The sequence below is a fragment of the Sander lucioperca genome, chromosome 17 (genome assembly GCF_008315115.2).
Source record: "Sander lucioperca isolate FBNREF2018 chromosome 17, SLUC_FBN_1.2, whole genome shotgun sequence".
In the NCBI taxonomy this organism is placed as follows: domain Eukaryota; kingdom Metazoa; phylum Chordata; class Actinopteri; order Perciformes; family Percidae; genus Sander; species Sander lucioperca.
The window spans coordinates 13,021,600-13,045,937 of NC_050189.1; the positions used below are offsets into that span (position 1 = coordinate 13,021,600).

General features: G+C 41.3%; 2 protein-coding genes across 2 annotated transcripts; both read right to left on the reverse strand.

The window, feature by feature from the left end:
- Nucleotides 1-3,287: 3,287 nt before the first annotated feature.
- Nucleotides 3,288-24,274, reverse strand: LOC116063673 (programmed cell death 1 ligand 1-like). The gene is made up of 6 exons (XM_035994253.1): nt 24,199-24,274; nt 13,156-13,328; nt 12,153-12,237; nt 11,978-12,036; nt 10,336-10,695; nt 3,288-3,511 (listed from the first exon to the last, which is right to left on the reverse strand). The coding sequence occupies exons 4-6, from the start codon at nt 12,027-12,029 to the stop codon at nt 3,288-3,290; spliced, it is 636 nt and encodes a 211-aa protein (XP_035850146.1). The 5' UTR covers nt 12,030-12,036; nt 12,153-12,237; nt 13,156-13,328; nt 24,199-24,274.
- Nucleotides 20,665-24,238, reverse strand: LOC116063692 (butyrophilin-like protein 2). Its single transcript, XM_031318609.2, has 4 exons — nt 24,045-24,238; nt 22,784-23,146; nt 21,432-21,524; nt 20,665-21,035 (listed from the first exon to the last, which is right to left on the reverse strand). Exons 1-4 carry the CDS (start codon nt 24,136-24,138, stop codon nt 20,896-20,898), a joined length of 690 nt encoding a protein of 229 aa, XP_031174469.1. The 5' UTR covers nt 24,139-24,238; the 3' UTR covers nt 20,665-20,895.
- Nucleotides 24,275-24,338: the final 64 nt, after the last annotated feature.

The window sequence follows — 24,338 nt, forward strand, 5'->3', positions numbered from 1 at the left end:
GGTGAGGGACGAGAGGCTACGTAACTTTAGGGACGTAACCCATTCTTCTGGACGCTTCTGGAAAATGCCAATGTTCTTGGAGATGTTTTGGCGGTTGTCATAGTGATCACGTGACGTCACAGCACCATGACAACGGCAACGCAGCTCTTCTTTTTCTTTATTTAATGGCGGGCTACAAAGCGACTTTTAAGGTGTATTCCGCCACCTACTTCATCTCAGTTTGATTTTTTCTTTTTTTTTTTTTTTTATTGTTTGGTATTATTAACATATACCATAAAGAACCTATATTCACAAAAATACACAAAGAATTTCCTAATTAGATTGTAAATCAAAATAAGATAAATATAGAAAAGTAAGTAAATGAGGGATTTAAAACAAAATCATATTAAAAAAATAAATACAAAAATACAAAATACAAAATCATATTTAAAAAAAAATACAATTAGAACAGGATGCACAATTAATCACACTATAAAAGGTGTGAATTCATTTCACAACAAGAATAGAGTATAAAGCAAAGCTCATCAAATACATTCTTATAAGCAGTAACATGTTACATCCTTATGAGTACGCCAGAGATGTTCACAAGTCTTTTTTATTTTAAATGCGACTTTGCTTTAACACCAGTTGATCTCTACTCTCCAACATAACCTGCTCCTGACCAGGTTAGGTGTTCAGCGTAAGATCCCACGGCGACTGAACCCGGTAACAAGTGATCCACCGCCGTGATACACCAAACCCCTGGGTTGAACCTGAAGTTACCTCGTTGACGCCAAACCTTGCGCCGTAGTACAGGCCTCTGGTCACAGTGACGCGGTATACGCAGACCGCGAGTGTGCGTCGTTACAACAACAGAACCACAAAAAGCCAGTTTGAGTCGTGTATTTCACTCCCAGTTACCCCCAGCTGGTGGAGGAGAGCCCTCCGATACAGAGACAAACTCGTTGTCTTTGGTCTTCCATCGTGGGTCGGTTAAAGGTCCAGTTAAAGGTCCGGTGAAACACAGCGGCCGTCATCTCCCGACTGAACGTTGGCCCAGACCAAGTAGTGAAGGTAGTGCTGGTGCTTTCTCTTAAACGTCCAAGTCGTCCTGACTTACAGTTTGGTGTTGACCCCTTAGTTTGAGTGAATATGCGCTGACTCATGATGATCAGTAAGACGCAGCCAAACACACCGAAGATAGATACGCTCAGGAAGAGACGGCCACCTGATGGAAAAAAACAAACAAACATAAGCTACAGTAGCTGGAATACCACATACATACGTATATATATATATACACATATAAGCATATGTTAACAACTTTATTAAATAGATTTATTTCCCCCAGAATCGATAAGATTAACCTAAATATTTTCTATTTATACGGTAGCGCTGACGGCGACTTCATCGTATGGAATGGACCGGGGGGCAGCCGTGTTTCCAAATGTCTGCGTTTCAGCGGCTCGGAAAGGGCGGAGAAGCGCGGACGTTGTTAGTTTTACCTAAATATTTTCTGTTTCTACGGTAACATCGACAGCGACTACGTCATATCTGTTTCCAGCTAAACCGAGCAAAAGCAGAAAAAGCAGAAGATCCACGTTATGTTCTTCTTCACGAATGAAATAAATGTCAGACTGACTGCCTTGTGATGTTCATTCTTCTTAGAAGACTATGTAGAAATGTCTCGTGATAAATATATTTTAATGATCTAGGCGCACGGCGTGAAGTGCTTGGCGCTGGTGCATTTAGGGCGTGTCCAAATCCACTTTTGCTAGTTTGACGGCGGGAAAAAAGGCTCCGTGCGCCGGGCACATGGTTCAAAACGGTTGTACGTAGGCCAGTTACACACTGGATGCGTCACGCGAGCGTGGCGTTTCTGTTGCGTCTCAGAAGCGTGGCGGCTGCGTGGATTTTTCTGTGTCCTACACACCAGAAGCGTGTCTGACGCGGCGCTGCTCCTGCTGCTAGGTACAGGGAGGGCTGATCTCGGGACATAGCACCGACACATTCAAAGTCTGAAAAATGGGTAAGTGGGCTGTCTGTTTATAACAACTTAGTGTAGCTGTAAAGAGCCTATATAGCCTATCTGATGTTGGACCATCACTCAGAACACACACTACGTTGTTATTGTAGCCTATCCTACCCTTTATATATAGGCTTGTTCGACGTATGGGGAGAGAGTTGTTAAACATAAATATATAGCCTACTGATTTGATTGAAGCAAGACAACGTCGGCAGTACTGACTGCAAAATATGTTACAGAACATTTCGTTCTGTATGACAGGTGCTATATTTGAAAATCTTCTCTGAAATTTTTTATTACATTTATATCTACATTGATGTCAAAACCTCGAGACTTTCAAACAACAAGATGTCATTTATTAATATGCATTCGTGTCTAAATGACAAACATATTTTCCTATTCTATTTTGCCTGGAAACGCTTCCAACACGCTCGCGTCTTGTGTGAAAAATAGGCGTCGGTTCTATTTCTAGCAGGCACGCGTCTGACGTGCGTCTCATGCGGGAAGTGTGTAAGCTCTAACCTGTTAACATGGGAGCCGAAATATAAACGGACACGCCACGCGGCTGAAACGCTCGCGCGATGCATCCAGTGTGTAACCAGCCTTAGTGTCTTCATTAATCAGAGGTGTGTTTTGGGCGTAACATGCAATCAACCAATCAGAGATCATCTCCCGTTCCCTTTAAAAGCCAGGCGCGTTTGGACCTTGGAACATTGCTATTATGATGGAGGATTTGCACCGTAATATTTTTATTTGTAATCTTCTGCATGTTTGTGTGCTGCTGTGCGTCCCTGTGTGTGTAACGAGCATAGTGTGCGCGCTGTACACAAGCCTAGGAGCATTTTACTAATTTGCTGTTAAAATAACAATGAAATGCTGCGTTATTGACTTTAGACCAGGTTTTTGTTGGTCAATGGTGCCATCACTTCCTGCTGCCTCAAGATAGCAATACGCCCAGAATGCACCTGAACACACCACCCTGTAAGACCAGCACGCCCAGAATGCACCTGAACACACCTCCCTGTAAGACCAGCACGCCCGGAATGCACCTGAACACACCTCCCTGTAAGACCAGCACGCCCAGCATGCCCATGGGTGCACAGACGGGCGCAGGTGCACTTGCTAGTTAAACGACGCTGGATGGGAAATTGACAACTGCGCCGGTCTTAAAATAGCAAAGACACTTGAGTCGGGCTTTGCGCCCCGCTGCAAGACAGGGCCCTAGAAGTGTTTTATTCAAATTTGGTTTTTGTTAAAGAAGGAAAAGAAATACACAATACGTCTAGAATCGCAATAAATGAAAATCCAATCGCCGCCTGTGTATGGTGAAAGAATCGAATCGGGACAAAAGCATATGGTCTAGTAAGCATGACTCAGCGTCTTCTGATAATGTTTTCCTTCCGTCTTCCCGGAGTCGGTCCGTGTTCTCACCTTTAACAGCCGACTCACCGTTTGGATCTGGAGTCTGGAGGATTTTGGGATACCACGGCGTCTCCGTCGTCCAGGCTTTAAAAAAAAAAAAAAAAAGATTTGTGATGATTTAAAAACACATTATAGGACAAACAGTTGTTGACAAAACTATCCTTAAAGTTTTAAAGCTGTCGAATTCTGATCACAGGGCAGAAAAATCTACAAAAATGTTCTGTTATTGTCCGTTTAGACCGGCAGCGTCAGAACTCAACCTCACCGAGGGCACCAAATACCAACCATATCATACGTATAGTTTGTCGACGGCAAACACAACGGCAAATAGGAAAACACGACGGCAAATATGAAAACACGACGGCAAATAGGAAAACATGACGGCAAATATGAAAACATGACGGCAAATATGAAAACACGACGGCAAATATGAAAACACGACGGCAAATAGAATAACACGACGGCAAATAGGAAAACACGACGGCAAATAGAATAACACGACGGCAAATAGGAAAACACAACGGCAAATAGGAAAACACGACGGCAAATAGGAAAACACGACGGCAAATAGGAAAACACGACGGCAAATAGGAAAACACGACGGCAAATAGAAAAACACGACAGCAAATAGAAAAACACGACAGCAAATAGGAAAACATGACGGCAAATATGAAAACATGACGGCAAATATGAAAACACGACGGCAAATATGAAAACACGACGGCAAATAGAATAACACGACGGCAAATAGGAAAACACGACGGCAAATAGAATAACACGACGGCAAATAGGAAAACACAACGGCAAATAGGAAAACACGACGGCAAATAGGAAAACACGACGGCAAATAGGAAAACACGACGGCAAATAGGAAAACACGACGGCAAATAGAAAAACACGACAGCAAATAGAAAAACACGACAGCAAATAGGAAAACACTTCAACAAATCACAAAACACAACGGCATTAACTTCTATCAGAAAAGGTAGGGCCTATCTAGCAGTGGACGGACCCTCCTGATTGGACAGTCTTTTGACAGGAAGGAGAGGTAAAAAAATAAAAGTGCCTCACTGTCTATGCATTTAACAGACAGACTAGCCGTTTCTCATTTCAAAACACTGGACGAAATGGATGTGGAACTATGAACTGTGCTGTTGGTGAATAGGCGTCAGTCTACTTGCAGGAGGAGAATATTCTGTCAGGAACTTTGCTCGCAACGTGCAAAGGTAGGTAACGTTACCGACACCGATAGGCTTTAATGTAAGCAATAGTCATTTCGTCTTATTTATCCCATGTCAATAAATTAAAAACTCGTGGGAGTTCATGTTTGTACAGTAGTCATAACACTTACCGGTAAGGAGAATTGCAGTAGCTAACCGTTTACATTAGCTTGTAGTTTACTGCATGTATGCAACATTAGCTCATTGTTCAGTAGCTTCTAGCTTTCAGACAAATGCAGTGCAAAATATGATCAGCAACTACAAGGTAAACGCTACCAGCTAATGAGCTACCACAGGCAGTATGATATGCATTAAACTGCAAGTGAGAAAGGGTAAATAGTACTGTAAACACACAAGCTACAAGGCTACAACCAACATATGAAAAGTCATAATACCTCCATTGATAAACACCCACTAATATAGTAAAGGTAGGTGTAAGTGTGTTAAATGGTCAACAGTTGTCAGTTAAGACCATGATGAAGAAACTACACCACTACACAGTTACATGAAGTACCTTCATGTTTCAGTATGCTTAAATATACTTATGATACAATTCTAATCTTACCAGGACAGGTTGGATAACTACTGGACTAACCTAATCTTACCAGGACAGGTTGGATAACTACTGGACTAACCTAATCTTACCAGGACAGGTAGGATAACTACTGGACTAACCTAATCTTACCAGGACAGGTTGGATAACTACTGGACTAACCTAATCTTACCAGGACACGTTGGATAACTACTGGACTAACCTAATCCTACCAGGACAGGTTGGATAACTACTGGACTAACCTAAACTTACCAGGACAGGTTGGATAACTACTGGACTAACCTAATCTTACCAGGACACGTTGGATAACTACTGGACTAACCTAATCCTACCAGGACAGGTTGGATAACTACTGGACTAACCTAATCTTACCAGGACAGGTTGGATAACTACTGGACTAACCTAATCTTACCAGGACAGGTTGGATAACTACTGGACTAACCTAATCTTACCAGGACAGGTTGGATAACTACTGGACTAACCTAATCTTACCAGGACACGTTGGATAACTACTGGACTAACCTAATCCTACCAGGACAGGTTGGATAACTACTGGACTAACCTAAACTTACCAGGACAGGTTGGATAACTACTGGACTAACCTAATCTTACCAGGACAGGTTGGATAACTACTGGACTAACCTAATCTTACCAGGACAGGTTGGATAACTACTGGACTAACCTAATCTTACCAGGACAGGTTGGATAACTACTGGACTAACCTAATCCTACCAGGACAGGTTGGATAACTACTGGACTAACCTAATGTTACCAGGACAGGTTGGATAACTACTGGACTAACCTAATGTTACCAGGACAGGTTGGATAACTACTGGACTAACCTAATCTTACCAGGACAGGTTGGATAACTACTGGACTAACCTAATCTTACCAGGACAGGTTGGATAACTACTGGACTAACCTAATGTTACCAGGACAGGTTGGATAACTACTGGACTAACCTAATGTTACCAGGACAGGTTGGATAACTACTGGACTAACCTAATCTTACCAGGACAGGTAGGATAACTACTGGACTAACCTAATCTTACCAGGACAGGTTGGATAACTACTGGACTAACCTAATCTTACCAGGACAGGTTGGATAACTACTGGACTAACCTAATCTTACCAGGACAGGTTGGATAACTACTGGACTAACCTAATCTTACCAGGACAGGTAGGATAACTACTGGACTAACCTAATCTTACCAGGACAGGTAGGATAACTACTGGACTAACCTAATCTTACCAGGACAGGTAGGATAACTACTGGACTAACCTAATCTTACCAGGACAGGTAGGATAACTACTGGACTAACCTAATCTTACCAGGACAGGTAGGATAACTACTGGACTAACCTAATCTTTCTCCTTCTGTCTGCAGTCCGGAAGCAACACCATCATTGGGAGCTGAGTCTGATCGCCGCTTCATGTTGAATATACTTGTGTACAGTATATAGTAATGTTTGAATAAATGTTATAATAAAGATACACATTTCATTAATGTCTTTTTAGAACTTGTATACCTAACTAGTTATTAAAACAGGTAGCATCTGAATATAATTACTCAGAAGTTTCCTGTGTCCAGGTCATAATTTGATGGAAAAAATAAACATTGAAAAACAGTTTATATTATATACACACCCAAAAACTTAAAAAAACACAGACAAACTAGTTAATTTAATGCATTTATTTTTTGAATGGCAATCTCTAATATAGCAAATAATCTATTCAACATCTCTTTTTGGCCTCTGTCTCCCTGCTTGTCTTTTGCTTTCCCTCTCCTCCTCATCTCTCCCTTCTGGTGACGCTAGTGCAGCCACGACGCTGAAGTTGGCATCCGATTTGCAGCTTCTGATTTGGCAGTTAAGGGGAACTTAAAACTGTTTTTTTAACCTCTTACTGTATTGAATGAGTGTTAGTCATTAAGGTAAATTTATTTATGTCTAAAACACACTTTTAGATTTGTGAAAGCTTTATTGTCTTTATGAGAACACAATAAGTTTTTCACATATAAACCACATTAGACTAGGTCTAGATCCACCTAGACTTGTCAAATCTGGACTACGTTATCCCAGAGAGGCTAAGGAGTCTTAAAAACACAGTTTGGGATTTGTGAAAGCTTTATTCTATTTGTGAAAATGCCATAAAGGGAGATTTTACTGTTTTTTTTGCATATGTAGACCACATTGGACCAAGTCCACATCCAAAACCACAATACCTAGACTTGTCAAAACTGGACAAGAATTAACTCACTCTCTCCATGTCATTTATTATATCCATGAGCAGGTCTTCCCCTGTACTTGTGTAAACACGGTAACGCAAACTTGGTAATCTACAGTGGGCAATACAGCACCGTAAAGAAAAGACCTTTATGACAGCAGGTGTGGTGAAAATACTACCACTTTTGTCCAAAGTGGCCGCTAGAATCAACACAAACTGAAAGTTACATATAGCCACTTTAAGTCATAGAAAAAAATGTCTTCATGAATATAATGTGGAACTGCTGTGGACCTATCTCTGACAGCAACACATTTAGGATGTATTTGATCCTGTCAGAAGACACCATGGTGCACACTTTATCAGAGAGTGTGTCACAGCTGTCGAGGAAGTTTGACAGGTATTTCACAATCCTGTCCAGCTGGGTTTCATCATCAAAGAAGATTGGGACCCAGCGTTCCCCAGAAGTGGGGTTGCTCCTCACCTGAGACAATGGCCTATGAAGTATGAATTAAAAAAAATCTTAATAAATACTCAGTCCTGCCTCTTTTTCTGAGGAAAGGTGAGAAAACAACACTTATGTTGAAGGAGAAGGATTTGAAGAGTACATTAAACCACTGGCAAATCTATGACGATATTTGGATTGATTTCCAAAAGGTAAAAATAACTTTTTCTACTTTTCTTTTGAAGTGAGAAGGAAGACCTGCTCATGGATATAAGAAATGACATGGAGAGACGTGGACTTGTACATTGAATGTCAATTAGCAAAGGCCATGCTGTGGCAATAAAATAAAACAGTTTATTTAGCCTCTCTGGGATAATTTAGTCCTGATTTGACAAGTCTTAAGTATTGTGGTTTTGGATCTGGACCTGGTCCAATGTAGTCTATATGTGAAAAATACAGTAAAATCTCCCTTTATTGCATTTTCACAAATAGAATAAAGCTTTCACAAATCTCAAACTGTGTTTTTAAGACTCCTTAGCCTCTCTGGGATAATTTAGTCCTGATTTGACAAGTTTAGAAAAACGGTGAAATCTCCCTTTATTGTGTTCTCATAAAGACAATAAAGCTTTCACAAATCTAAAAGTGTGTTTTAGACATAATTAATAATTTACCTTAATGACTAACACTCATTCAATACAGTAAGAGGTTCAAAAAACGGAGGATCAGTCACTTAGCGATGTAAATTATGTTTCCCTGCTGAATCGGACAGTTTTAAGTTCCCCTTAAATTACCCCTTAACTGCCGAATCGGAAGCTGCGAATCGGATGCCAACTTCAGCGTTGTAGTGCAGCCTCCATTTGTTCCTTAGTCCCTGTTAAAAGACAGCAAACACAAGAAAAAGATCTTTACCATTATAAATGCTATAACGGAATGTTATACTTGTTACATGGGAAACTACTCATACATTTTAGCTTTCATTTAACGTTGCTAGTGAAGTTAACAAGGTGCAGCTTTACCTCCAATCCTGCAGCTACAACTGATAAACACACCAATTTCTAAATCTCTGCTAACATTACGCATATACAGTAACGGCTTACAAAAAGAGATGAAAATGCCACCGGACATTAAACTTTACGAACACAAATGGCATAAAAGACAGCAACACAGCTAGCTAGCTAACAGCCTAATGTTAAATGATAGGTTCAGTTAGCTTAACGTTAGCTCGGGGTGTATCTACCTAATTATAATAGCAATTTGTACCAGCATTAATGCGTAACACTTGACATTGATGTAACACATTAACGGTGATAACAAATGTACGGTAAACACTAAATATACTTACATTTAAATGTTAATTGTGCCATCAGCGATGCCGCTCCAACTCCCACTTAGGTCCGCCATTGTTGTTGTTTTTTTTAACAAGCCGGCAAAGCCGCGTGCATAGGATTGTGGGTGATTTGGGAGCGCGAAAGACAGACAGTGCGTCTGTCCAATCAGGAGGGTCCGTCCACTGCTAGATAGGCCCTACCTTTTCCGGTAGAAGTTAATGCCGTTGTGTTTTGTGATTTATTGAAGTGTTTTCCTATTTGCTGTCGTGTTTTCCTATTTGCTGTCGTGTTTTCCTATTTGCCGTCGTGTTTTTCTATTTGCCGTCGTGTTTTCATATTTGCCGTCGTGTTTTCATATTTGCTGTTGTGTTTTTCTATTTGCTGTCGTGTTTTCCTATTCGCCGTCGTGTTTTCATATTTGCCGTCGCGTTTTTCTTATTGCTGTTGTGATTTTCACTTCAGGGCCACCGTACAGATGTGCCAAATTGATATTTATAGGACTGTTGAGATAAAGCTGTCACTTGTCACCCGTACATTTTACGTCTTTGTGGGTTTTTGTGTCTCTTTGTAGTCGTGTTGTGTCTCTATTTGGTCATTTGTGTTTTCTTTGGGGTTGTTTCGGCTCTCTGTGATCATTTGGCGTCTCTTTGTAGTCGGTTTGTGTCTAGGGTGACCAGAGAGGGGGGGTCAGACGTCAGGCTGCATGTTAGCACCAAACTACATATAACTAACTGTACAGATCCATATGTCCGACACGACTGAAGCGCGGTGTCGCGACGTCATAGATCAGTGGTTGATGCTCCACCCCCCTGACCGTCAGCTGATTGGACGAACACATTTCGTGGGTTTGGCTGCTCGAGAAGAGTGTCGTGGCGGCTCGTTGAGAATACGATCTAGTAGTTTACACAAACAATTCACCGAAACGTGTTTCTGAAAACATTTTAAGCGTGAAATAGGCCGTGCAGTTGTTGAATCTGTCTTCATTTCAGATCGACAAAGGTCAGTTTGAAAGATTTTCGTCTACTTCTACTGGATAGTCACGTCCAACGGACTCATTTGCATAAAGACGGGGAGTGATACTTAATGTGCAAAGGAGTCCGATTATAGCCGTTGTATGTGGTTATAATGAATCAACTTACCAGTAACATTGAGCCAACATTTACCAGAGCTCCTCCCATAACTTGTGAGCACATCACATTTGTACAGTCCCGAGTCTTCAGTCCTGAGTCTGGACACATGAAGTCTGAGTCGTCCTTCTCTGAGGACGTCTTTGTCCCACTGGACTCGTCCTGCAAACTGGTCATGCTGAGACTCTGGGACCTCAACTCCTTCATGGAGATGAAACAGGCCTGGATTCTTGAGGACAGTTATCAGTTCACAGAAGATATTCAGAGAGTTGGAGGAACTGTGAGGGTTGGTTGTGAAGGTCCACTCCAGTGTGATGTTGTGGTTCTCCTCTGCCTGATAGGAGGTCTGGGTCACATTCACTACAAATCTTCCTGTTGAGGAGACAGAGAGGGAAAGTGAGGAGCAGCATAGGCGGCGCCAGGGAGGGGCTAGGGGGTGCTGTAGCTACCCCTAGGATTGTCATAGCACCCCCTTAGTACCCCCAAGAAATTGCTGTGGTTGATTTATAAATAAATAAAAAATCGTTAATGTGTAAATAGTATAATTTATATTTGAAAAATGAATAAATACATTAATAAAACAAACCGATTATTTAAATGCTAAAAAACTAAGGTGATCGTATTCGGCCTAAGGGTGCAGCACACATTGAGCTGTTGACCTTACTTCCGCAGTAACGTATTCATAAAGAAGAAGAAGAGCTCAATATTTAGAGCTGTTAGGATTAGAGAAGTCAGTCTAACGCTAGCAATGGATAGTTGTTTACTCCCTAAACGTCAAGGTGTGGAGACTTTATCAAAACCTGTAAATGAGACTGAGAGATATGGTGAACTTGTCACCAACTGGGACGAAGAAAAGCGGCCGGAGGAAGGTGATCTGACCACGGCTGTGATTGCTGCTGAGGATGCTTAACGTCACCCTGCTGTACATGACATTAGACCAGACGTCACCCTGCTGTACATGACATTAGACCAGGGGATCACACAGCCAGGCCACAGTGGGTGAGTCAGCTGATAGGGATCCATACAAGAACTTTACTCTTATCTCTGTCTCGTAGAAGAGCATTACAGTGAACATGTGTTTTACAGAAACGTGAATAAATAGATCACCGAAAAATATAAAGTTATACAGCCCATTGGACATTGGTTTATTTTTAGCCCTGAGAACATGTTCTCCCTCTGTGGCTTATTTAGATATATTATTATAGATATATGTCCTGGGTCTAGTCACCGCCACCCATGTGGCAGCGCACCCGACCCCAGCAGTTCCTCCCACAGGTGGTGGGCCCATGGGATGGAGAGAGAGGTGCCACGTAGCTTTTTCGGGCTGTGCCCGGCCGGGCTCCGTGGCAAACCCGGCCACCAGGCGCTCGCTGACGAGCCCTCCATATGGGCCTGGCTCCAGACGGGGGCCCCGGGCTTCCTCCGGGCAGGGTCACTCTCTCTTCCTTGTTTATTCATAGGGTTTTTGAACCATTCTTTGTCTGGCCCCTCCCCTGAGACCACTTTGCCTTGGGAGACCCTACCAGGAGCACAAAGCTCCAGACAACACAGCCCTCAGGTTCATAGGGACACACAAACCTCTCCACCACGATAAGGTGATGGTTCCCGGAGAGGTTTAGTGTTAGTGGATAATGACGTGAAGCTGTGAACTAACCAGAGACACAGGAGGTCAGGATGATGAGCAGCAGGATGATGAGCAGGATCATCTTCTCCCTGTGAGAGGAGACAGAGGTGAAGAGTCACAAACACATGAGCTCAGAGATCACTTATTACAGGACAGAGAGAGGACATATACAGTCTGTTTATACTTCTTCCTCTGTGTTACTTACACATGACTGATCAGAGGACTGACAATAAGCAGGTACAGTGATGTATTTCTGTCACAAGATGGCGCCAGTTAGTAGAGTTTTTCAACTGAGGAAGAACAAGGAAGTATGAGTCTACTACAGTATAATGATCTGAGATGGACTGTGAGATAAAGCAGAGGGCGGTGACTAAAAGCTGTAGTTAAACCAGTTTCCAACTTTCTTCAACAGGATCCTTGTTATCATTCCAAACTATAATGTGCTGGTTCTCCAAAGATTGTTGTTGTAATTAGGCCTTTACAGTGCAGCCTGTTAAAATGATGTATAGGCTATATATCTGTGATACATCTTTCAGTCGTCTTTTGAAAACTATTATACTAGTATAAGTCTAAATATATAATATGTAGGCTATAACAGCAGCAGATGAATCAGTGTCATAAATCAGTTATTATTATTATTATTATTATTATTATCTGATACAAGAATAACTCGTTTTGATGAAAAGGAGTTTGTAGCTCGTTGTTTACCTTACTACGGTAGGAAAGATGGGTCGTTTGTGATTTCATAACGTTTTGCTCAGAAGTTATTGATCCCGGAAGTGAATCTGTGAATGTCTTTCCAACTTTACCGAAGTTATATTTAAACAGAACTTTAAGCAGAACTTTCATGCATTTCTTTCACATCTACTGCAGTCAGATTCACTGTGTTCACTCGGAAGGAATCGCTGCACATTGGTAGGCTCTTTTAATGACATTTTGAACATGTTAAGAGGCTAAACACAAGTTTAAAACTTGCCCTGTGCTAACGCTAGCAGGAGTATAACTCGGTGTAGGCAGCACCGATTGTTTTCGTTTTTCTTGCTACTGACAGCACTCCAAATTTACAAACAACGGAGCTACGTGTTGAAATCCACCGGAATTCTCCTTTAACGTTATCGTTGAGCTCGGCCCGGTGAAATTTGAATTGAAAGAAGAAATAAGTTAGCTAACAGCCTGAAAGTATAGCTAGCGAAAACACATGAGCTTACCTTTAACGTCCGTCTGTACTGCCGTGCTAAAAGGCACAAAGACCGGCCAGAGTGTAAAGGTGAAGCAAAAAACGAAGACCTCGAAGCGAACCATGAAGTGACCCGGTAGAAAGACTATCTAAAAACTACCGGTTGTAGTGAGCTCAGCTGGCACTGAATGAATGAATGAATGACTGGCTGGATGGAGGTGGTTCCTTATGAAGCTGCGTCCGCGTGTTCTCTCTCCCACGTATCCATGGTTACATGACAAACGACAAAAGCGTCGAAAAAGACGACCAATAAACGTTGACCAAAAAGATTTAATTTTAAATGTTGACCCAGAAAAACTAAAAGTAGCTTGTTGGTCGACGGGAAGACAACACAAGGGCTAATTGAGAGCAAAAAACACTAAATAAATTCAAAAATGCATGCAGGCTGGTAAACTCAGATAGACCTATATCGTTCGCAGATAATTTTTTTTAGTTTAGATTAATGTAAGTGGACTTTAATCCAAAGCTAATATAGCTTTCCACTTCTTTTTCGCATGATCACTATCAAAATCATGATATTATTGTAGCGTATGACTCAGCATCTCTTTTAAAAACTCTAAAAATACATAATTAAATGGTTAACTGTGATTTTCTAAATGTTTTTATAAGTTGTAGTGATGCGGATTTACCTTAAAGGTACAATATGTAACATTTCTGCATTAAAATGTCTAAAAATGACCATACCTATGTTATATATTTTTTTTTGAGTTGTGTAGTTACACTATCCCAAATGTTTCCACCGTATGTATATTTAGGATGCATACACACTCGGACACTAAACAACAGGAAGCTAAAGAAACATTTGTAACACTAGAGCAGGGGTCTTCAACGTCTTTTAAGTCAGGGACCCCTTGACTGAGAGAGAGAGAGATGGAGCAGGGACCCCCTACTACATATACTGTATTTTATAAAATTAAGTTACATAAACTGGGCCTACAACAACGTGTAGGGCGGCCTAAAGCCTTTATACATAACATTCTTGCATAGAAAACTAAGCTATTAATGTTTTTATTGTTTATGAATCATGTTTTAATGTTAAACATACATGTGGCACAGTGAGTCTTTAGGATGAACTGTATCTGTGGATCTTATTGACTACCTTACCTATAGGCCAGTAACCTTACCAATCAATGGGGATTTATAATTGCTAATATGTTGGATTTATGTTAAGACTTTTACATTTTTGAAAAAAAATAAAATTAACAATAATTTGGAGGCCCCCCTGCAGTAACTCTGAGGACCCCCTGTTGAAGATCCCTGCTCTAGAGGAAGCCACACAAGAACTGGGACTTGAGGAAAGTGAGTTTTTGGGTCACACTTCAGACATTCAGAAACCGTGTTTTTTTTTGTTTTTTTTACAGTGTGTTCAGAGAACAGAGAGTTAGCAGATAGTGAGGAGATGTTTGCTGTATGTGACAAAAAAATGTTGTAGCCTAAAAAAAACGTGTGACATCACTTAAAGCACCTTTAACAAGAGGACGTCTGTTTATGCTATCTCATAACCGCCGGAGGCAAATGCAGGCAGACACGAGCAGAGTCTGAGAGAGGACATTGAACGCCACCTTTATGCAAAGAGACGGCAGATAAAAGTCAAACACGCTGCACTGTAGTCATCATCATCATCATCATCATCATCATCTTTATTGCCGGACTGAAGGTCCATTCAGAAGACACAGACATGACATACAACATAAATTAAAAAGAGAAATAATAACAAAAGACACAAACAGTACTGCATTTCTATAAAAGACACTTATACCAGCGTTTCCATAGCGATGATTGGTATCGTACGCTGTTCTGGGAGACGTTCAGGCGACAAATGAATTAGTAGATAAGTTAGTCATTTCAAAAACGTGATTTATTTAGCAGCTTCTTCTTGTAATCACAAGACCAACATTAGACCAACATTAGAAAAACAAGAACCAAGTGCAACAAACTAGAAATATTCGAAATATCTTGAATGTAGAGAGTAAATCCTATCATCCCTGAAACAGAATGGATCACAAACAGTCCCACCTTAGATGTGCAAGATGTATTTAGATCTTCAAGACACACACAGAGATCCTTCAGTGCATATAGTTCTTAAATAATAAATCCCAACAATGTAATATATAATATTAATAAGGTGAGGCTGGGGTCAGTTAGGGAGTGGAGAGAGAGAGAGCATTTAAACTTAAGAAATATCTCAGCTACGCGCCTGGGTAGCTCAGTTGGTAGAGCATGCGCCCATATATAGAGATTCACTCCTTGACGCAGCGGCCGCTGGTTCGACTCAGACCTGCGGCCCTTTGCTCTCTCTCCCTTTTCATTTCTTCAGCTGTCCTATAAAAATGAAAGGCCTAAAAATGCCCAAAAGATAATCTTATGTTATCTCAGCTAGTAAAGAGTTGAGGAATAAATCGGTTGTTGCGAAAAAAAAATGCAAAACGGATGACAAGTTGACCTAACGTCCAATATAAGTATTATAACGTAAAAGAGAAATATGTCCGTGTCAGATGTTATTAGCGTAACTTTGGAGGTTTTGATTGTGTGAAATGTAATTTTAAATCTTCCAAGATTGACATCGTGACTAAACCGCAATAATCCAGTTCAGATACGTGGACTCTCCGTGACGCCGCCTTCACACTGGCACTTGAAATCAGCTCCGTTATACGCAATGCGCCCCCCAGTGGACATCGTACTACACCGTTGAAAAGCGTCAGAAGCGAGTAGAAAAAAAAAGAAAATACCGGAGAGACTGGGACTCATTCTGTCAGTGTCCAAATGTCCAATTCTCTCTGACCTCTCATCTATCTATCTGAGTAAATATAAACAGGCTGCTGCTGTTATGGTTGTGTATTTGTTCTGTTTCCTGTTTTATTTTGGTAGTCCATTTTTCTCCCTTGTCATGTCTTGCTTTACTTCCTGCCTTGTGTTTTCCCGCCTTTTCTGATTGTCTGCCCCACCCTGACTTGTTTCACCGGTTACTGAGTGCTCGTGTCTCCTCGTTACCTCTTGTATTTAGTCTCTGCGTTTTCTTTGTCTGTTGTCAGGTCATTATTTCTGTTTTCGAGCGTCTGTGTGCGAGGCTACCCGTTTTGTCCCAGTGTTGCCGTTTCCTGCGACTCCTGTTTTTGTTTTTTTTTGACTGCTACCACGTTTTGGATTTCCTTGCCTGCTGTCTTGAGGACTCCTGGGTTGTATATCTTGTTTTTGATATTAACCCTCAGAACCCGACGCAAAACGGCACCTCTGATTAATATTTAGATAATTTGATAACGGTTTAATGTAGAAACTTACCGATTTTTGCTGCTAAAAGCTAACGAGTTAGCCATCACGGGGGTGTCTTTGGTGTCTTTGTAGCCTTTACAGAAGGTCTTCTATCCAGCCTGGAAGTTGTGCCTCTTTTTGGAGTTGTTCAGCAATAGATCCAAACGCTTATATCCAAGATTTATCCACTTGATGTCCATAATTTATCAATTTTCTGTCATTTTTGCCGCTAGCTCGATGCTAGCTGCCATTTTGAATATCCCACGATGCTTTGCGAGATTGTGTTGACGTCTTTCAACCAATGGGAAGGCAGGTCCGTCATACAAAGAGTATATCGAGTGGAAAGATGGATCACTCCAGCGAATCCGAGCGAGAACAAAGACTATAGAGTGAAAGATGGATCACTCCAGTCTAATTACCGTTCTACAGAGACGATTGTTTTGAGATTTGGCATAAATTTGGGCCTTTTTTGAAGAAATGTAAATAGTTTGTCCTTTTAAATGAGTTATAACGTTCATTATGTTTATTTTTGCACTGCATGACTCCAAATATATAGGAGAACTGTTTTAGAACATTGCCGTGTGTGTGATTTCAATAAATATGACATTAATATTAGGGATGTCCCGATTAGGTTTTTTTGCCCTCGAGTCCGAGTCATTTGATTTTGAGTATCTACCGATACCGAGTCCCGATCCGATACTTCTATAATAATTCAACTTTATAATACCTCCAGACCGCAGACATACTCGCGCTTTCCGCTTCAAGCTGCTTCCGTGTTCTACTTTGCCGGCATTTAACCAATAGCGTCTCTGCAACAAAGTGATGTCATGCCGCACGCGTTGCTGTTTCTGTGTGGAGTCAAAAGGGTCTAACTCTGGGCCACCGCATAACTATAGATGTGTTAAAAAATAATGAGAATATATATACACATATATATCCGAGTCCTGATCGGGAGGTAACGTCCGATTCCGATCGAGTCTGAAACCACGTGATCGGGCCCGATTTCCGATCACGTGATCGGATCTGGACATCCCTAATTATTATTTGATTACTGGCATAAGTGAATGTCATGAGGGCAAAAGCGTCTGGACTTTTTTTTGAAAAAATGTACATATTTAGTCAACTGTATAAGTTATAATGTTTATTTCTTTGCAGTGTGACTCCTAATACATACGGGAACTGATTTAGACAGATTGGCTTAGCTTTTATTAACGGTTTTAACTGCTCTTCAATGTTTAATTTCTTATACTGCACTGTAACTTTTATTCTCGTATTTTATCTGTTTTAAATTTTTTAATCTGTTTTCATGTAAAGCACTTTGAATTGCCCTGTTGCTGAAATGTGCTCTACAAATCCAGCTGCCTTGCCTTGATTGTTCTGTCTGTGATATCAATATTATTTACAACCTATATTTTTACATTCAAGTGACCTCACTGCAGCACAAATATTCTAAGAGCCCAGTTGTTATGTTCATAAATTGACTGTAGACCACAGGGTTGATGTTTTACAAGACGGACAATGAACTGTAAAAATGACCTTAGGGCTGGTAGGGTTAAATCCTCGAGCTTACTACTTTTTCCTGCTGTCTCTGCATTTGGGTCCTACAACGTTCTCTGATTCCTACGACTGCTGCGTGGAGAAAAGTTGCCCAGGATGTTGATATGTCAGGTTGGTTAAATGTGATATAGCGGTATAATGTCAATAGTTCGATGTCTGTTGCTAACCAACATGGCAACGTGTCGTTACGAAATCATTATTTATTTTATTAAAAAGTTAAGAATTCAGATTTGTTTATCAGTAACCATTATAGCAACGCTAACTTCCGCTCGGATTGTGGGACAAGGGTAAGAGTTCAAGAGTTGTTTTTTTAACGCCTCCGGATGACCAACGGACCCGATTTATTTGCCGCACCGCACTCGTTCGCATCGGTTTCGGACCCATTCGAATCTCCGTAGGAAATGAATGACTTCCGGTCGTTTCGCAGCTGTGTCTACGGTGCCAATGTGAAGGTCGCCGTTAACCCGGCAACAAGTGATCCACCGCCGTGAAACGCCAAACCCTGAAGTCACCTTGTTGATGCCAAGTCTTGCTCGGTAGTGCAGGCCTCCAGAGCTGTATAGTAACGAAGTAGAACTACTTCACTACTCTACTTAAGTACTAAAAGGCTGTATCTGTACTCTACTGGAGTATTATTTTTTTCCTCCTACTTCCACTTTTACTTGAGTACATATTTTCGATGAGTTTAATACTTTTACTCCGATACATTTTTTATGTGCTGCATCGTTACTCGTTACTGTTGTGAATTCCACACGCTACGGAGACTGTGTAGGTTACAGTGTGTGCAGTTACGGCTACGTTAGTTACATACGCTAATAACTAATAAGTTACGTAAAAAAAAATCCAGCCATTGTTGCAGCAGTATTAAGCTATTCCTGAGTTGTTTCAGTCTGAAATGAGTATTGAATGTTTTCACCCTGTGATGTGAAGCTGCTAGTTTATCTGTGTTTTGCTAGCTTGCTAACTCTCCACTACAGCACACATTTTATTTCAGTATTTGTTAATAAGTGATTAATAACCCACTGTTGTATCAGATAATAGTAGTTATAAACAGTGGCGGTTTCTCTAGGAGGCCAAAGGAAGCCTGGCCTCCCCATAAAATTCTAAAACATAAATTTAAAATATAAAATACATTTTTATTTTTAAATAAAATTAAAAAAAAAAATTAATTTTACGATAAATGTAAAATAAATAAAAAATATAAAACATAATTTAAAATATATAAATATATTTTAAATTATGTTTTATATTTTTAACTGTAGGAATTATACATTTACGGTTGTGTCTTTTACTGATTTTGTAGTTTCCCTTATCAAAACATTCCATTATCATTTTCTTCTATAGCTGGTAGAGCGAAACAGCGCCCCTCTGTCACTGCGTGCGTGGTGCAGTCCTGTCTGGGCTCTGTCTAGTGGCCAGTAAAACGCTACGAACGCTCAAAGGAGGCCAGCTTTTCCTGGCATCCCTTAGAGAAAAAAAATAATATTTTCAGCTAATTAGATTGAGGCTAGGTTTGACCGAGCTCGACATTGAATGGTCAAAAAAAAACAAAACAGGGAAGCCAGGTTGAACCTGGCTTCTCACCAATCACATGCCTCAGACAGATGCGTAACTATGGTAACAGTACGCTACTACGCAGCGGTGCCGGCCGGCGTCAGCTGAGCTAACAGTCAGTTAACAGCAAGTTTACACAATGGATGGCGATCTTGAGTTTCTTGTTAAAATGACTTCACTAAACTTGCTTTTGAGCTACAACTGAAAGTTAGACAAACCGGTAGGCCTACACCGAAGCTGGATCTAACTCAGGGGAGAGCAAAGGGAAACGTGGGATCTTTTTGTGATGGGAACTATGCCAAAACTGAAGGGCTAACGGGAAGCGCTAAATTAAACCGGCTTTCTGCTGGCGTCCGTCATAGTGTGATTGGTTATGTCGGTGGCACTGATTCTTAATTTCCCACGAAGCTGATCGTGGTTACGCGTCAGTTAAACTTTTCATCTCCAATCCTATCTGTATTTGCGAGGAGTGGCGCTGTCCTGAGTTGAAAGATAGCCTACTTTACGGCTTTATTATCGAGTCAATAGGCGTGTGTGTTCGTGTTGGTCGCTGTCCATTTCCTAAGGTTCTGAAATTAAAGGGCGTGAGCACCCACGAAGGAAAACATAAATCGGCGCCTATGTAAGGCAATATGATCTCCATACTAAGCTCACTGGCTTCCTCGGTAAAATTTGCCACGCACCGCCACTGGTTATAACAGCTGTGACATTTTTTTGGTTTATTTCAGAAACGTCCTTCATATATCCAGCGATGTACAGCTTGTGACTGCCTGTAATGCACCGTCTTAACACCAAGTAAAAAGTTGAAATCCAAAAATATGATATTCAAAATTTGACTGCTTTCTTTAACAACTACATAACAAAATACTTGTACTTTTACTTTTAGTACTTGAGTAGTACATTTTAAAATAAACTACTTGCAATACTTCAGTACAAAAAAATGCTGAATACTTTAGTACTTCCGCTTAAGTGGGGTGCTTAAAGAGCACTTCAACTTCTACTCAAGTCACTTTTTTGATAGAGCACTTGTACTTTTACTCAAGTATGGGTCTCTAGTACTTTATACACCTCTGCGGACCTCTGGTCACACAGCGTCGTTACAACAACAGAACCACAAAAAGCCAGTTTGTGAATCGTGTATTTCACTCCCAGTTACCCCCAGCTGGTGGAGGAGAGCCCTCCGATACAGAGACAAACACGTTGTCCTTTTCTTCCATCGTGGGTCGGTTAAAGGTCCAGTTAAAGGTCCAGTTAAAGGTCCAGTTAAAGGTCCGGTGAAACACCGCGGCCGTCCTCTCCCGACTGAACGTTGGCCCAGACCAAGTAGTGAAGGTAGTGCTGGTGCTTTCTCTTAAACGACCAAGTCGTCCTGACTTACAGTTTGGGGTCGATACTTTAGTTTGACTGAAGGTGCACAGACTCCAAAACTCAGGATCAGTAAGACGCAGCCAAACACACCGAGGATCGGTACGCCCAGGAAGAGACGGCCACCTGACGGAAGAAAACAAACAAATATAAGCTACAATAGCTGGAATATCACACACACACACACATATATATACACATAAGCATAAGGGAGGGGGGGAGAGAGAGATGTGATTGACGTATGACCCATTTTTAAATCAGAATTATGGGATTCTTTGAACCAAATTGCCCCAAAATAACATGAATGTGTGGATGTACGTTGTGTGGAAGCTCTGTAACATTCTCGGCAGGTAGAATTAATGATTACTTTCATTGAATTGTGGGTGGGGTTTTTTTCTTCAATTTTATAGCATTTGAAATAAACTGTGATCCACTCAACATCCTCTGATCTTAACTGTCAGTCAAAGTAAGCATGACTCAGCGTTTTCCTTCCGTCTTCCCGGAGTCGGTCCGTGTTCTCACCTTTAACAGCCGACTCATCGTTTGGACCTGGAGTCTGGAGGATTTTGGGATGCAGCGGCGTCTCCGTCGTCCAGGTTTCAACAGAACTCGGCTCTATGAAAATTAATAACACAATTAAACACACATTAAAAACACATTATGGGACAAACAGTTGTTGACAAAACGATGGTTAAGGTTTTAAAAGCTGTCGAATTCTTTCCTCAAAACAATGTGATGCTTTTCAATAATAAAAAAAAAATGCAATTTGACTTGTTCTCATCACCATGTCTGTGTCTGAAACGTCCAAAAGCTCAGATTAAAGATAGCACTCAAGAAGCTTAAGACAAAAGTTTGCTGTAGAAGTCCAACGACAGTCATTAGATCTGAGAAATCTTTTAGTTAACCCGTGTGTGTGTGTGTGTGTGTGTGTGTGTGTGTGTGTGTGTGTGTGTGTGTGTGTGTGTTTGTCAGCTGCATAAAATTAAATAAAAAACACCCAAAATTCAATGAAAGTAGTAGATCGTTACATTTTACTTGCGAAGAGCGTCACTGGGAACCACCCATGTTATTTTTGGTTAATTTGGTTGAAAGAGACCCATATTTCTGACAAAGAAACTTAGAAAACGGGTCAAAATGTGACCCAAAGACAACACAAGGGTTACGTTAGATGCTTTTTGGGGTTTGTTTTTTTTGCCACATGTGCGTTTATTCGGTTTAGGTGCAGCCCAAAACGGCTGGGGTGCTGCACCTGAGAGTGAAACCTGTTTCACACCCTCAGTAGTAAAACTACTCTGGTTTGGAGTCAACGAGTCATCAGTTTGAAAAACAAGAAAAAAAGGTTTCCCGCCTTTTTTAGTTTGGTGCACAACTAGATGGACAAAATGTATTGTGAACCTAAATTGATACGCGAACAATTATATTATTACACAATTGTCTAATAGCTATTTATCTTCAGGTAACTTACCGTTCCTTTGGGGTGCGACTGTTGATGGTAATTGTTGATTTTGTTGCCAAATTGTTAATTATAGGACTGTTGAGGTAAAGCGGTCACTTGTTGCCGTAGCAAGTCCAAACATCCTGGGCCGTGGCTGACTCATTTTTTGCCACTTCAAATAATTTGGGCAAAAAAAACGTTACAATATCTGGGTCACGTGACAAGATATGTGTCCTGGGATTCATTCTAAGCTTTATTAGTTTGTTTTAAAGTGCCGGACCTTCCTCCGCAGCTCTGTGGAGGGAGGGAGGTCCGGCAAAGCGAGACTAAGACAACAACAACAACAACAACAACAACAACAACAACAACAACAACAACAACAACAACAACCTCCAGCGTTGTGTCGGGACCTTAAACGCCCGAAGCAAAAGTTACTCACCGACGACGAGCTCGACGATCGAGTAGCAGTCTAGCTTGGGGACGTAGCATCGGTATCTGCCCGTGTCTGCGAGCGTCACGTTGACGATCTTGAGCGAGATGTTCCCCTCCTTCAGGGCGTCCGTGAACAGCGCCGTCCTCTGGGCGTACGCCGGGATCTTCATGTCCGGGACTTCCTGTTTGTCCCGGTAGAGGTGCACGTAGCCGACGCGGCTCAGCCGGTCCGACGGGTCCGGCTTCAGGTCGGGCTTGGACCACTCCACCGTCTTGTCCCGCACGTCCTCTCTGGGCTCTAACTGGCACGGCAGGATGACGTCGTCGCCCGGGGCGGCCATGATTGGCTGAAGGGACCCATTCACCTGAACTGGAAAAAAGCACAAAGGGGACAATTTAATTTCTGAAAAAGGAGGAAGACTGGAACGTACAGCGCCAATAACCTCATCTGAACTTCCAAAACGTTTCTGTAAATTCATACCAAATTTCCCAGACGAATAACTTCTCTCTAACTAACTCTCATAACTTCGAAAAAAAAAAGTGTGTAACTTTGTTAGTTTCAGGAAAACACTGAGCCCATTTATGTGAAACGACCCCATCTCTACTAGATATGAGATGCGACCTGAAAATCGCCAGTAATAAGTGTGATTGTGTGACGAATCTGGTGAAAGAGGCAACAACTGCTGCCGTTAGGTAGCTAGCTGAACACAACAACGGCGCTTGGATGCAGTTTACACGTAGCTATGGTAACGTTGCGTTAGGTACGTTAAGGTTAAAAGTGTAACGGTTTTTTAAACTTCACAGTTCTAGTAAACATAACGCTAGCTAGCTAGCTAGCTACATATCGTAACTGTATCCATGGTCTGACACAGTTCGCAGCTATTATATATTTAAACAGATATTCCGAACATTAGCCAAACAGTATCCGCGTGTTAGCTATATTATATCTAACGTTAACGTCAGTAACAACGGAAGAGATGGGCGGATGATAGCGGACTGTTTAAATACATTTAAATAGCAGTTACATACCGATAACAATTACAGCGAAGGCACACCGAAAATAACGTCTAATATTAATTCAAATTACGGGTTTATGGATAAAACTATCAGTAGAACATGTTCAGACACAGTCTCTACTCCAGCTAACATTAACTGACGTTAACGTTGACGTTATATCGTTGAGCTCGGCCCGGTGAAATTTGAATTGAAAGAAGAAATAAGTTAGCTAACAGCCTTAAAGTATAGCTAGCGAAAACACATGAGCTTACCTTTAACGTCCGTCTGTACTGCCGTGCTAAAAGGCACAAAGACCGGCCAGAGTGTAAAGGTGAAGCAAAAAACGAAGACCTCGAAGCGAACCATGAAATGACCCGGTAGAAAGACTATCTAAAAACTATCGGTTGTAGTGAGCTCCGCTGGCACTGAATGAATAAATGAATGCCTGGTTGGCTGGAGGTGGTTCCTTATGAAGCTGCGTCCGCGTGTTCTCTCTCCCACGTATCCATGGTTACATAACAAACGACAAAAGCGTCGAAAAAGACGACCAATAAACGTTGACCAAA

Coding starts and splice junctions, on each gene's coding strand:
- LOC116063692 (XM_031318609.2), bottom strand. CDS start 24,138: ATGGTTCGCTTCGAGGTCTTCGTTTTTTGCTTCACCTTTACACTCTGG. Junction 23,147..24,044: donor AGTACAGACGGACGTTAAAG/GTAAGCTCATGT, acceptor GCTTTTTTCCAG/TTCAGGTGAATGGGTCCCTT. Junction 21,525..22,783: donor GATCGTCGAGCTCGTCGTCG/GTGAGTAACTTT, acceptor TAATTTTCATAG/AGCCGAGTTCTGTTGAAACC.
- LOC116063673 (XM_035994253.1), bottom strand. CDS start 12,029: ATGATCCTGCTCATCATCCTGCTGCTCATCATCCTGACCTCCTGTGTC. Junction 10,696..11,977: donor CCTGACCTCCTGTGTCTCTG/GTTAGTTCACAG, acceptor TCTCCTCAACAG/GAAGATTTGTAGTGAATGTG. Junction 3,512..10,335: donor ATGTTGGCTCAATGTTACTG/GTAAGTTGATTC, acceptor TTTTTTTTAAAG/CCTGGACGACGGAGACGCCG.